The sequence below is a fragment of the Pituophis catenifer genome, unplaced genomic scaffold (genome assembly GCF_029215685.1).
Source record: "Pituophis catenifer annectens isolate HBS135680 unplaced genomic scaffold, rPitCat1.0.hap2 SCAF_3, whole genome shotgun sequence".
In the NCBI taxonomy this organism is placed as follows: Eukaryota; Metazoa; Chordata; class Lepidosauria; order Squamata; family Colubridae; genus Pituophis; species Pituophis catenifer.
This window is the reverse complement of record NW_027256883.1, coordinates 115,632,400-115,646,193: the sequence shown is the minus strand read 5'-3', so window position 1 is coordinate 115,646,193 and position 13,794 is coordinate 115,632,400. Positions and strand designations below refer to the sequence as shown.

At 39.2% G+C, this 13,794-nt stretch overlaps 1 protein-coding gene across 1 annotated transcript in view; it reads right to left on the bottom strand.

Annotated features, from left to right (window-relative positions):
- RGL1 (ral guanine nucleotide dissociation stimulator like 1) overlaps positions 1-13,794 on the bottom strand; it is a 106,137-nt gene that overhangs the window by 31,029 nt on the left and 61,314 nt on the right. The window contains exons 4-5 of the mRNA XM_070939279.1: positions 11,121-11,198; positions 2,543-2,727 (exon numbers count right to left, since the gene is read on the bottom strand). Of these exons, the coding sequence (XP_070795380.1) occupies positions 2,543-2,727; positions 11,121-11,198 (263 nt within the window). The remainder of the gene's footprint in view (positions 1-2,542; positions 2,728-11,120; positions 11,199-13,794) is intronic.

Below are 13,794 nucleotides of genomic sequence, written 5' to 3'. Positions count from 1 at the left end.
CTCATCCTACCTCATGCAAGTCTAATTGAAGTTAGATCTTGTGCTGAAGAGTAGTTTGAGACAAAAAACAGGATTATGATTTTAATAGAATAGAATAGAATTCTTTATTGGCCAAGTGTGATTGGACACACAAGGAATTTGTCTTGGTGCATACGCTCTCGGTGTACATAACAGAAAAGATACATTCATCAGGAATCATAAGGTACAACATTTAATTATAGTCATAGGGAACAAATAAGCAATCAAATCATATTAGTAAACAGTCAGTATAAATCGTAAGGATACCAGCAACAAGATTACAGTCATAAGTGGGAGGAGATGGGTGATAGGAACGATGAGAAGATTAATAGTAATGCAGACTTAGTAACTAGTTTGACAGTGTTGAGAGAATTATTTGTTTAGCAGAGTGATGGCTTTCGAGAAAAAACTGTCCTTGTGTCTAGTTGTTTTCGCCCTCCCCAGACTCCTAGAAAGGCTCTGGAGCCTGGAGAGAGCAAAAAACGGGCCTTCTGGTCCCACCGGAAATTGGCAAATGGGCAGTTTTCGGCCTCCGGAGGGCCTCCGGGAGTGTGTGTGTAAGGAAGGCTGTTTTTGCCCTCCCCAGTCTCCTAGAAAGGCTCTGGAGCTCTTGTGGCCCACCAGCGGCCTGCGCGGATCGTGGCTGATCCCGATGACGAGGAGGCTGGTGTGGGGTCGCACCAGCAGCCTGCGCAGCCGGCGCTTACATCGGACAGCGAGGAGGCTGAAGAGGTTGTGGTGATAGAGATAGAGATAGAGATAGAGACTCAGCCAGGGCCTTCAGAACTTCCAGAGGCTCCTTCAAGTGGAGAGTGTGAAGTGGAGGAGCCTCTCCTCAATGCTCGAGCATGCAGGGCTGCCAAAAGGCAGAAGTGGCTACTCAGGAGGAGGAGGTCTCCTTGAGAGTAAGGTTTGAGGATAATTGGCCACTCCCTTAGCCTATTTAAGTCGCATGCAGTTAGTAATTTCTTGCTGGAAACAACATGTAATTATTACAGAGCATTTTGGAGAGTATCTTGTTGTCTGGGCTGGTTGCTAACCTTTGCCGGACTTTGCTTATTTTTGGTATGTTATAACTTTGTTAAGGACCGTTGGTGTGTGTCACAATCCTTGGGAGCTGGGGCAGAACAGGAGCCTGGGGAGAAAGAAAAATGGGCCCACCGGGCCATCGCGTGCCAGGAGCGGGAGGGGCGCACATGCGCGGGGGGCATAGAATTATGGGAGTGGGCATGCACATGACCCCCCCGCACTCTCCTGCTCCTGGCACATGATGGCAAAAAGGTTAGCCATCACTGGTCTATAGCATCTGGTTTCTGAGATGACCATTGCTGTTAGATATTACACAAGCTATAGCAATTCCTGTATTTTTTTTTTCTGTAAAATTTGCATCAACTTTTAATTTTTTTTTATGTGATGAAGATCTGGATTGAGGGTTCTCACTGATAACATCTTATATTCAGCTGAAATAATGTTCCTTTTTTTTTCAATAAGAAGGCAAGAGGCAAGACTTCTGTACCTAGAGTATCTGCTGTGCCTAGGAACTTCTGTGGGAACTTTTTATTCTGTAAACAGCTAATTATAGTTCTCAGCATTTAGACTTCCTTTGTTTGATATATGTATTCATTAGGTACAAATTAACAACCCTAGGAGATTTTGAAATTTCGGATGAGAAGAACCATTTACATTTTTCCTTTGGGAGAAAAAAAAAAAGTCCATTTATTTGGTGCCAAGGATGACTAATTGTATAATTTGTACATTTTGCAACATTCAGATAGATAATATTCAAAGGGGAAAGAATTTCTGAAGTTTATTGCATTCATTCCTTATTGCGTACTATCATTTCCTATCCATTTCCTACTACTTTTCTGTGAAAACTGGACATTCATTTGGTTGTGTTCATCAGGCAAATTCCAATGGCTTTCTAGATATGCTAATTATGCCCATAGGAAACCTTCTGTCTTGGGGGAAGGGGGAAGGCTATTTATCAGTCCTGACACTGCAAGCAGCATTCCAGTGTCACTACTGTTCACAATTGTTCCAGTGGCATTTTGACCTGCTAACGTAAATTTTCCTTTTGTCCTCGGATGTCAGCACCAGACCATTCAGATAGGAAAAAACAGTCACAGACACTTCCTTTGTCATGAAAGAAGCAAAGGAAAATAATAATAATTAAAAAAAAATCTGCTGCTGGATCACAGGAGAGACCAATTTTAAGTGAAACATCAGAGCAATGGTGAATTTATTTTGAAAACTTGCAAGCTGCACTTAAGCTGATAATCATCTCAAAGCAGCATTTTAAATGTTAGGGAATTTGGCAGAAGCATTCGGCTCCTCACCTTCCTACAGAGAAAAGTCAGAAAACTGATTCGCCAAGCACACTAAATTAAAAGTTTACAATCCACTATTCCTTTTTTTCCCCCTACTGTATTCCAACTGATATCACAGCATAATAAATGCCGAAAACAGTGCAATGACTGCTTCCTTATAAAAAGTAGTTGTTAAAATATTTGCAGAATATCCTTACTGTTGTTTACTACTTCTTGCTTCTGAAACTGCTCCAAGAGTTGCTGTGCCCTTCTTTCAGGGTCCGAGCCTGGCATGATCCTGGTCAGATAATCCAGCAGTTTCTGCAAACAAAGGAAATGAGGTGGCTCTTGGAAATCCTCCGAGCATTGGTCTAGCCAGGCTCTCAGTATTGAGGCTATGGCACTGCAAAACAGAAATACATCATATACAGTCAGCTACATCGATATCATTATATTCCAGGTCATGCAACAAAACTTAAAAACCCAAAGTAGGTTAAAATCAATGGTGCGATAATTCTGAGATCATTCTAAAGGTAACAATGTGTTGGACTCAACCAGCACCTCCATGTCCTTGTTGAAATCAGTATCAATCAGTAGGGTTTGGTCAAAGGCTTGAGACTCACCAGTGCCATTTTGGTGGCTCATATATTCATGTAGAAGCATAGCAAACAGAAGTCATGACACTTGCTTTCCGCAATCTTAAAAAAAAAAATAGATCACGTTTTGCATCAACTGAGATGCACTTTGTATGCACTTTGTGACCATTTATGCCCAAAGCACTCATAAAATGGGTCCAGGTGCTTTATGTTTATACCAGCAGCCAAGTATTATTTACCTCCAGCCTTTCTGACCATTTTCTTGTGAAATATAGTATGCACCAAGGCTTGGCATTATTGCCACCATTGTACATTCTCATCAGGGATACCATTATGTAAGGCCTGCATCACTGAGTCCTCCCTGGGCCTTGCTCCATACTAACAATGTCCTGTTCACAGTTTACCATCAGGGAAGAACTACTCCACTGTATCCAGACAGGGAATAAGCTTCTTAGCCAATTTGATTTGCACCTCAATATCAAGAAGAAGGAGTATCTAAAGACTAGCCCTAGCACCTCCATCATTCAGGTCAGTAACAAAGATCTAGTGAAGCCAAACTCCTTCAATTGCTTAGGATCCTAGTTGCAGAGCAAAACGGTGGTACATGCAAGGATGAAAATACCGTGGCAGAGGTGGAAGGAGGTTATTGGAGTGTTCTCCAATAGGCATTTATCAATTCACCTAAAACTAAAAGTATATAAAGTGATGATCTGCTCAGTAGCACTGTATGGTGTTGAGTGCTGGTCAACTACCAAAGAGCAATTGATGATCATGGAATGGATGTGGGAGATCATCCATTAATATGGGGTGAGATGTCATCGCTATGTGATGACAGTCGATTTGTTCTGATCTGGCTCCTAAACTTGACAAACCCTCTGTGGTTAAATAAATGTTTCCTTCATTAGGAGCACCAGCAGCCCTGGCAAAAAATTTCTCTCTCTCACACAGCAGGCTAACAAGTCTGTCCAGCAAGGAGATGAACAGTTGTCTGCCACACCTCTTCATCTCGGCCCCCCCTGCCTTTTATCCCCCAGAGCTAGGGTGGGGCTTCGCTAGCAGCGGTGGCTCTTCTATCCCAAGGATCAGCCCATAGATTTTCACTGCTCTCCTCTCCTCTGCCTTCTGTGCATCTGTGTGTCAGGCATTGGACCCAGCTGTTCCTCCTCTTCCTCATCAGCCAGCTCCAGACCTGGGGGGGGTTGGGTTTGACTCTCCATCTTAGGGCTGATGGAAGGCCCAGGCTCTGCCTCTGTCTCTGTCTCTATCTCTGACAGCTCCATTCCCTCTTCCCCCTCAGAGCTCTCAGGTTGTCTTGATGTTGGCCCTGACTCCCATGCTGCCTCATCTCATTCAGCTGCTGGACGGACCAGCAGCCGACAGGCCACAACACAATTATATACTACCAGCCCAAGCCAGGCTGGAAATTCTGAACCATATCTGGAGGCTTTGAGGATCTGGATAGGATCAAACAAACTCAGATTAAAACCTGTGACCCCCCCCACTTTCTTGGAATACCATCTACCCAGAATTACATATTACCACAACCCTGCTTACATTTCTCAAATCAGTTAAAACTTACTTGTTTGAACATGCTTTCAATCCTTAATTATTTCATGGTGACTTGTCCTGATTTTTGGCTTTTTTTTGGTTTGGTTTTTGGATTATATGTTTTATCTTGTTCTTACCTGCCCAGAATCCTGTTAGGATTCAGGCAGGATATAAATATTGCAAACTAAATAAATAAATAATAAGATGTGCTTAGGAAAGCCAAGTCAGCTGCACCGTGAAACTGATACACATCAGCTATATAAACATGTCCCCCAAAATTGCTACCCAAAGTAAAGGAATAAGAAAGGTACATAAAAATCTCCTTCCTCTAGTCTCACACAAAACTAACTTTTAAACATCACACTTTGTAGCATTCTGCTCCAATACCCTGGGCTAAAAAATCTCAGCTCTTGCAGAATTTCAGGGCTGAATCACATTCTCAGTATCAAGTGGAGGCTTGCCCTAGATTTCCATCTGTAACTAAGGTCTCTTATGCATACTAGCAAGCAAGTACAACTGAAGTTGAAAGACTGACTGTTCTTGTTATTCTCTGAAAAGGAAATGCCGAATGAAAACAAAAACCATATAAATCCTGTAGTATTAACTGTTTTAAGCTCAACAGCCCTCACTGTGACGAAATGCACACTGCAAAGAACAGCAGAAAAGTACTAGTCAAACAAGAGTCCCATCAACAAATTGTTACTGACATGTGATGTGGATGGGAAACACTTCAGTCTTGTTCTCTTTCTCTACAGTGTGCACATTCCAAGCTCAGACCATTGTGCCTTAGCAAAGCCTTTATATAGCAACCTCCTGATACATTAAAGAATGGCATCTATCAATTTTGGGTAGCCTGGACAAATTCCCATGCTGCTGGGAATACTGGGAACTGTAATCCTGCCCATTTGGATGCCGCAAGGCTGAAGAACATTGTCCAAGAATGTGAAAGAGAATCTTAATGCTGTGCCCTAATCCTCATTTATGAATGCAGTATTTTCCACTATGGGGTGCTTCCAAATGTGGGATTCATCTCCCCAAATTCAACAGCCAGCAAAGTTACTGCTCTGAATTCTAGAAGCTGAAGTCCACATATCTGGAAGTTCCATAATCAGGAAGCGTTGTCTCAATGCGCTTCAAAAGGTTTCGGTAACAAAGAATTCTAACAGCCCCTCCCCAAATAACAATAATTTGGCTTAGCATTAGTGAAAGGAATGTGCAGAACTGGGAAAAAAGATTATAGCTTTTAAAAAAGCATTGATGAAAGTTTTGGAGAACTTGATTCATAGTGTACAAATTTTCATCAACAGAGGTTTATTTTATTTATTTATTTTATTAATTAAATTTATATAGCTGCCCATCTCACCAAAAGCGACTCTGAATGGTGAATAACAATCAGATAAAAACAATAAGAACAAAATTTTAAAAACTTATTAATAAATATCATAGAAGTAAAAATACAAACCATAGCAAAGGGGGAATAAAAATGGCCATCTCAAAAATGGAGCCATCTGTGCAAGTCTCCGGTTGCCTGACAACATAGCCATGACTTGAGGCTTCATGGAATATCTAAAGGAACCTAATCTAATTTGGGAGTAAGAATATTCTATAATGGGGCGCCACAACAGAGAAGGAACATCTCCTAGGACCCACCTAATGAAAATCTCTAGCTGATGTACCTGCAACATGGCTACCCTGCAGATCTAGTAGGATGTGCTGATGTAACCAGAGAGAGGCAGTCCCCTCAGATAACCACTACCATGCCAAGAAGGACTGAAAGGTTAAAACCAGCATCTTGAATTGGACCTGGAAGCAAACTGGCAGCTAATGTAGCTCACTCTGCTGCATTCTGTACCAACTGAAGCTTCAGGATACTCTTCAAGGGCAGCCCCATGTAAAGCACACTGCAATAGGCCAGTCTGAAGGTGACTAGGGAATGAGTGTCTACTTACATAACTATTTATGGCCTTAAATTTAATACTTACAGTATTAAGTATGTTTAATCCTGTCTCAAAAATCTGCAAAACCTATTTTGGGGTACGGTACGTATGTTACATGAAACTGAATTTCTGTACTCTTTCCTAACGTCTCTTTAAATCAATATGGCTGTATCCTTTATAGAGCAGGCTTTCCTTTTTAAAGGTGCTGTCAGCTGGAAGAGCTGTCTCATCTAAGTTGTACTTAAAGGCAGAAAAGCCATAAAAATGGGCAACAGGAGCTTAGATGTTATCTGTCAACAGTTAACAAAGCATAAACTTGGCATTTACAATGATCCCCTAATCATTGTTTTTCTCATGGGTCTATATAGTCTGAGTCTGTATAGGTAAACTTTCCATGTATAAATTTGCAAACAATTATTTGCAGAGAAGTAATCATAGAAATCACTCTAACAAAAATGTATGTGAACTTTTTTTTCAGAAATGTGTAAGTGACCACTCTATTCAGAAAGTGATAGTCTTTCACCAGGAGATAAGATTGCAGCTAACTCAGTGGAGTAGGCATGTCGAGCCACTGATGGGTGAGGGTGCCAGCCGTCACAGTGGCAGGGACAGTAACAACCGACCGGGACAACACCTACCAACGCGTGGGAGGCGCCGGAGAGCTATTGTGCCTCTCAGATGGTCCCAGACGATCGGCAACAGACCTGGATGGAGACGGGAAACCCTTGCTCCACTACGCTGTTCTAAAACCATGTCTCGGGCAGCAGACTGCTGCAGCACAGCTGATGAGCCCTCACAAGACTGGCGGGGTTCTGGACGCTGGGGGAAAGTTCAGATCGGACGGAGGGAACATGGCTCGGCACAAACCATAGCCACCTATGCTGGATGTTGGCTGCTGGCGGGGGATTAACATAGAGGAAATGGGATAATTGGGGGATAACCGTGGCTAATTAGGGGGTGGGTCCGTAGAATTAAAGGCAGTGCTGGAAGGCGGATGCTCCCAGCACTGACTTCACATGGCTTATTGCATTTCACCGGGTTCTGTGGCTTGCCTATTTAGGAAAGAAAATGAAGACACTTTTGCTTCATGATAGCTTTGTGTCAGCTTTATCATCGTTCCAGCCAGGCTTGCCCTGACAAGATGAGAGGCATGTTATCAGTTCCATGGACAGTACAAGCATGTCAGCCCGGAGCAAACAATATACTTTATTGTTTGGAAGGTGTGAAGTTTCTCCCTTTGTATTCCACTCAGAATGTGGGTATTATTAAGGATAAGACACGTGGCTGCACTCTTAGTAGAGTTCAAAGTTACAGTAAGCTGTGAGTTTCCCTACAAACTCATGTCAATCAACACGGAGGCAATAAAACAAGCTATGCAGACTGCCCTTATAACTTACTGGCCTCCCATCAGCTGACTGTTTAATCAGCACATCAGGGAGGAAAGCTTTCCGGAAAAGCCTGGATTGAAAGCCAAACCTTGTAGCAGCCTCAATGTTTAATGTCCCTGAAAAGTAACTCCCTGTTTCTGCCAGCTAAAAACACAGACAGAGCTAGTTTCCAAGATCTTAAACAGAAAATTAACCAAATGAAATCTTTCCTTCTTGGTGAGAACTTTTTAAATTTTTTTTTTTAACACTTTACCTTCTATTTCTTGAAAAAATGATGTGGAATCACGGTCATACTTTCGGAAAACTGTGCTTTTTAAGTGGAAATCTAAAATCTTTCATTCAGCTCCTCTGTAATCCAAGTCTATACAGATATAAATATAACAATCGAGGCCAGGAGAGGAAAAACCCAAGATTTAAAAGCTTGGAGCTCAACTATTAACAACTTAGATTTTGTTGGGTTTAAATGAGACCAAAAAAATACAATCATCCATTTGGCAGCCATGTTTATCAGGGCTAAACTGGTCAATGAAAACATGGTCAAACTGTGACATATTAAAAGCTGCACATAATGGCACTCGCTGAATAAAACTAAAAACCATCACATCATCTTACTCATTGCAATTTTGCAGAATATATAAAAAGTTACTAAAGTGAATCCTACATTCGTCCACTCCCTACAACAATAAATATTCTGCAAGGAGTTAGGCCAAAATATGGCCCCATACAAAAAAATAAATAAATGAAAACACACTTAGGCTCCTGAGATGAAAGGATGCATGTTATAATAGGTCTCTATAATTTCATGATATTGGCATTTATGTGGACTGTACTAAACCACTATGATCTCACTCCTCTCTTTTCCCATTGTGCAAGTAATTTGGCTTGTTTTGGAACCTTCCCCAATTTTCCAGTTCTCTTAATTGTCACTATTTGGCCTTTTTTCTCCTTAGGTCAGCCACAATGAGGTTTTTTTTTTGTTATTTTACCCTTTACTAGAATGAACGTTGATTGTACTCAACACAAACAAAACTTAAAACAGCTCTCACTGTGGATTTCCCAGGCGGTAAAAGAAGTCTTTCACATTCATTCAGTGGTTGCTTCAACTAACTCCATTCTTTGATGCAATTATTTATATAACAGTGAAAGAGGACACCTTGCTTTACCAGAGGAATAATTAACAGGAGACAAAGGCAACGAAATCCTGACCATGAAGAACTACTAACTGGAAAGTGCATCATTAAAACCAAAATCAAAAGCAATGATATTTCCAAAAAAACAAAACAAAACCAGAGTGATCCTGCAATTTTACCATCAAAGATTCTAGTGTTTGATAAACTAATTACTACATCTAAAAGCTAATTTCCTAGGTCTCTTTTTCTTAAAAAAAATAGTTATTTAGATTATCATTTGCCTACATAATCCTGGGTCTTCTTTAAAAAATATTTATGTTGTTGTTTGCATACCATAACTGGTGGCCACAGAAGTGCAAAAAGTTAACATATATTTTCAAAGATAAAATTTAAATCATTTCCCAAAGGAGGGCAATTGTAGGACACAAGGACGGGGGAATTCAATATCCACTATGTCTCAGAGAAGGAAAAATAGGTATCTACAATAATCTAGTTCAATTTTATAGCTGGATTTTAAAAATTATACAAGGATCAAAAGACTTGCCCAATACCAGAAGGAAATCAATGGCATAGGCTGGAGCCAAGCCAAGCCAGTTTATCTCTCCACCATCTTATGCCAAAATCCCCTTGGCATATCTGAGATAGCTTAAATTATCTTGTGAGCTACAATGAGTACTTCATGACAAAAGGGCAGAGGGAGAGAATAATGCAGGGACTATTTTCTGCCAGGCATTGAAAAATCAGAAAGTCTAACCCAAAAAAGACATTGTGTCAATGCCAAGGCAGGACATTTCTCAAGACCTGAAAGGTTAATAAATTAGCTCAGAGTCATACTACTTTTTCTGAAGGGACAAAAGAATCAGACTATGGGCCTTTTCAGATGCTGGAGCAGGAACCTCAAGTTTCTGTTTATTGTAAGAAGTTTAAGTTTTATAGGCAGTACACTGTTGTTCTGAGATTGGTGCTCGGAAACTTGGATTGGTTAAAAAGTATTCTCAGCAATGAAACTCACTGAATTATTTCTCCCTCAATCATACTAAATTCATAGGGTTATAGATGAAAATTGAACAAGCGCAAGTCTTTTCCCTTGATTTTCCTAAAGAAAGAGAGTGGCTTACTCTGGGATGAACTTTTGAAAATAGCAATCTGTTTTATCAGATGGATGAATGTGGGCTGGAGTGCTAGGAGATATACAGTATGTGCCACTTATGTTACACTATTAACTTGTGAAGTGAATAAAATTGACTGAAACATAATATGAGGGACAAGAAAGGAGTATTATACATACCGAGAGTGATTTTGGAAATTACAGTATTGCAGAGAAAGCAGAACATCAAGGCAATTTACATTTTGTATATATCCAGACCATCATTAGCATTTCACATCCTGTCAGGCTTACAGATTGTCCCTATTTCAGAGAAGTAATCACTCATACATTGAAACATGCATATTTGGGAGGAAGAGGAAAAGCTAAAGTTGTTTCATGCATGATGACCCATACCACCACGTGTGTTCTATTTAACAGATCGGTGAAAATGGAACCACTCTTAGTAACAGTGACTCTGAAATTATGCTTAATCGTCCTCTTGATGATTGCCTGTGCAGCACACCCAACTATAGGGAAAGAATCCTTGTACATTTTAAAACTAAAAATGTTCTCTATTTCAACCTGATATCCTTTCTATAGGGCTGATAGTTAAAAACAGCTTCTAGCTTGATTTGTCATAAATGCAATAACTCTGTTTCAGTGAAATTTTGCATTGAGATGACTGAAATCCTTCAAGCACAATGCTGAAATCATTCACATATTAAACATAAAATGTAAGATAAATTTTAGTTAAGTAAATGTACAGAATAGAATAAAGTTATGTCTATTGTAACAGTTATATTTAAGTCCTTCATTTCAATGGGAAATGCTGAAGCGTGTATTTCCTAATCTATTTATTGGAACTAATTTGGTTGGATAATGCCCAATATTTTATCTACTAATTCTAGTTTCTATGTTTGGTTTTATTTTGACTGTTAACTTCTCGTCTTCTAAGAGGTTGATCTTTCATAGAGTTGTGACAAAGTTCCTACATTCCTTTGTGTAATAAACTGATTTGTGTATAATTTCCAGATGAATACTGACCACATCCTTTTCTCGGTATTCAACCTTGGCTATGATTCTTGCTGTTCAGAGAAATGCAACACTTACTTCCTGAGTACTGTTTTGGTCTCCGTATTGTTCTGGCTCCCATCTTCTTCACAGTTTGAGATCTCCAGATTTCCATATCTAAAGGCAAAAGAATTATAGGACTATCAGGCAGTGAGTAAAAATAAAATGGGGAAAGCTGTGTCTAAGGATTTAGATATTAGGAAGTGCTTTGAACGCAGTTCTTAATTTGTAGCAGAAAAGTTAACACCACTTCCGGAATTTGATCTTTTCTCCTTGTCCATCCTATACCATATGCTTCCTGGGCCTCATAACATCCTTAGCTTTAAGAAATAGGATAAACAGCATTCAACTGATATACAGCTCTTAAGGATACAGCAGTCCTGTCTTCCTTGATCTGACAATTTCCAGATGTATTGGATTCCAACCCTATTACCCACACTTAGCAGGGAAATGTGGCTAACTCTTATCTGTCAATCCTACAAACTACTTCTTCCTTTCCACTTTCTTCCAGTAGTGAACATCTAATCCTTATGTTAGTCTTCCTCTACCTGATACCTTCCAAATGTTTTAAAAACAATTCTTGGAATTCCTGGTGAGCACAGCTATTAACTATCGATTAGCTAATCTTTTTTTTTAGCTTCTTAAGCCAGCCTTCTTCTGACTAATAAAGAAGGCTGGCCTAAGAAGCTAAGAGAGATTTTGCCACAGTTCCTTTTCTCAGTGTGCATCCAAAATATAATTTGTCTTGGATCCTTGTTTAACATGGCCAATGCCTGAATCAGCTTCCTTAACTCTCCTGTCTCCCTCCCCTTGGCATAAACAAACAGCCCACCCAAGTTTGTAAATCTTTTTCTTTTAAGTCCTTTTTTCATTAAGTTCCTAGAGATTTCCCATTTTTTCTCAAAGATTTTCTTCTTAGAATCCTGGTTCCAAGTCCAGAAGTTCATTCTAGGAGAAGACCTTTTCTCTTTATACTTGACCTTAACTTTTCCCATTACTACATCTCTATCCTCAACCAAACTCATATATCTTCTTCAAGGCTTGTGTGAGTTATTAATTGTAAGAACTGATTGAGAACATCTAAACAAATTTACTTTTAGAGCAACTAAAATTCTATCCTGATATAAGCTAAAAAAGAAAATGTAAGAAGAGTTCGAATGTTAGGATTTTTATAGTACAATAATGAACCTATGTTATGTCCCATTTATATAGTCATAATTTTTCTTATGATCAAATATTAGAAAATAAAGAGAATGGCACAAATAGATTCTCGGCGGGGGGGGGATCATACATCCATACTGCATTTATTTATACAGCTAAACCTTCTTTATTCCAAAGGATACAGGCATATATCAGTTTTAAAGTGAAATAAAATCTAATAGAAATATGTACAAAGTAAAATGCTGATTCAGAATGAACTTTTAAAAGGCAAGTGATCCACCATGGTAAGAACAAAGGTTGAAAACCTGCTAAATCCATTCTCACACATAATAATGTACGTATTTGAAATTACATGATTGAGGAGTGTTAAACTTGCTATCTGTTTCCGCCAATGCCGAATTTGAACGAAGTACCAATAATGTTAATATTTTTCACAGTAAATAGTATTTTATTGTCCTTATGCAGTGTCCCTATGAATTTGATTTTAGCATATCCTCTCCTGATGACGTGATCTACATTTTGCTTGTAGTACAAAGAAGACTTTAAAAAAGAAAATTATATCCTTTGCTTTTACCACTAAGACATGGTGGGAATATCAAGTTTCACCACTTCTGTGCATGGCACAGAGAATGCAATATATGCAGCCAGAAATGTACTGCTTTCAAAACTGAACAATGAAAATATACAGAACATTGATTTTATGAAGGATTGCTTCAGATACTGGAATCTGACTGCAGATTCCTGTTAGATAGCCTTTGCCAAGGATATACTCAATAAAATACCGAGTCTGCTACATTGTGGGTGAATACTTAATAAAAGGCTTGCGATGAAAAAATATGCATTCAGGATAAAGTGAAAAGTGATAGTACTTGAGAAGTAGTGCAATTCTGGATGCATATCCATCAGTGCCTATTTCAACATTTAAATTTAGTCCAGGTCAATTTCAGAAGCATAAATCAGCTTTACGCAGCATTTAATGGCTGGTTTCTCTACTAGTAGGAACATAATTGCCACCTCTTAATGGAGCAATTTTGTTTTCAGGAATACATAAGTTTCAAATCTTTATAAACGTGCAGATGGCTTATGATCCTTTTGGAAATACCTTTTGGAAAATGGAGAGCTTAGTCTGAAGCACTAGGAAGAAAGGACTGCTAACTGGATTAGTATTTCAGCCTCTATCAATGTCATTGTAAGTAAGTCTGTGTTTTTGAGAACACTCAATGCTATGGTATATAGGATGAGTGGCCACATAACTCTTTTAAATAATAAAAAAAAACTCTGTAGAGCAATCCAAAACATTAGTATTAATATGTACACATGTGCACATGTGCACATTCATCTTTTCCTCTGATGCCTATTACATCCAATAAAGCCTGATTTTTGAAAGAATTTTTAAAAGCAGATTCAGTTTTATATGTAGAAAAAAAAGCAGGCTTTCATCAGGACATTTTTGCTAGTGGAAGGGATGATCAATGTGTAGGTCAATATAAATTTTTTAAAAACCCATTATAGGTGAGTCTGATATGTTTAACAAAATACACACACACATTCA